Source organism: Nanorana parkeri, unplaced genomic scaffold (genome assembly GCF_000935625.1).
Source record: "Nanorana parkeri isolate BGI_ZX_2015 unplaced genomic scaffold, ASM93562v1 scaffold4055, whole genome shotgun sequence".
In the NCBI taxonomy this organism is placed as follows: Eukaryota; Metazoa; Chordata; class Amphibia; order Anura; family Dicroglossidae; genus Nanorana; species Nanorana parkeri.
The window spans coordinates 3,612-4,558 of record NW_017310322.1 but is presented as its reverse complement, the minus strand read 5'-3'; the positions used below and the strand labels follow the sequence as shown (position 1 = coordinate 4,558).

Here is a 947-nt window from a genome sequence, read left to right as displayed (position 1 = left end):
CGGATGTGGTGGATTGGCTCTACCACCATGTGGAGGGTAGTTAGGTCGGGGGGAGGAGTCCATGCATTGATTGATGGGGGTAGTGGGGTCCGGGGCTGCGTGTTTGGAGTCTCTGGTCACATGTCTCCTCCTCCAGGCTCGGATGTGGTGGATTGGCTCTACCACCATGTGGAGGGTAGTTAGGTCGGGGGGAGGAGTCCATGCATTGATTGATGGGGGTAGTGGGGTCCGGGGCTGCGTGTTTGGAGTCTCTGGTCACATGTCTCCTCCTCCAGGCTCGGATGTGGTGGATTGGCTCTACCACCATGTGGAGGGTTTCCAGGACCGGCGGGAAGCTCGGAAGTTTGCCAGTAACTTGCTGAAGGCCGGCTTCATCCGGCACACGGTGAACAAGATCACGTTCTCGGAGCAATGCTACTACATCTTCGGGGACCTCTCCGGCTGCGAGAACTGTAAGTGTTTGGTGATCGGCCGCCTTCCCGGAGACGTCTCTTCCGGCACAATGCCGATCATTTCCTGTCTCTGTTCTCCTCCAGACATGGCCAATCTATCTCTGAATGACAACGATGGATCCAGCGGGGCCTCAGACCAGGATACTCTGGCTCCTCTTCCTCTTCCTGGAGCGTCACCGTGGCCCCTCCTCCCCACCTTCTCCTACCAGTACCCCGCTCCTCACCCGTACAGCACCCAACCCCCGGCCTACCACGAGCTCTCCTCCTACAGCTATGGACTGGGAAGTGCCGGGAGCCAGCACAGTGAAGGTGAGGCTCTGCCGGGTCTTGGCTTGTCCCTCTTAGGAGAGACCCTGTGGTGTAGGGAGCAGTTGCCCTTTTGGGTTGGGGCTCTGGCAGCCCTTTTAGAAGGATTCCATGGAGGGCAGGTTTGGCTACGCTATTGGGGGGCATCTGGCTATCCCTTTTCAGAGGGACTCCGGGGGGGCTGGTCCT

At 59.0% G+C, this 947-nt stretch overlaps 1 protein-coding gene across 1 annotated transcript in view; it reads left to right on the top strand.

The window, feature by feature from the left end:
• Positions 1–947, top strand: part of DVL2 (dishevelled segment polarity protein 2) — a gene marked incomplete at its 5' end in the record, with an annotated part of 23,475 nt that overhangs the window by 19,564 nt on the left and 2,964 nt on the right. The window contains 2 exons of the mRNA XM_018575520.1: positions 276–452; positions 537–761. Coding sequence (XP_018431022.1) covers positions 276–452; positions 537–761 — 402 coding nt within the window. The remainder of the gene's footprint in view (positions 1–275; positions 453–536; positions 762–947) is intronic.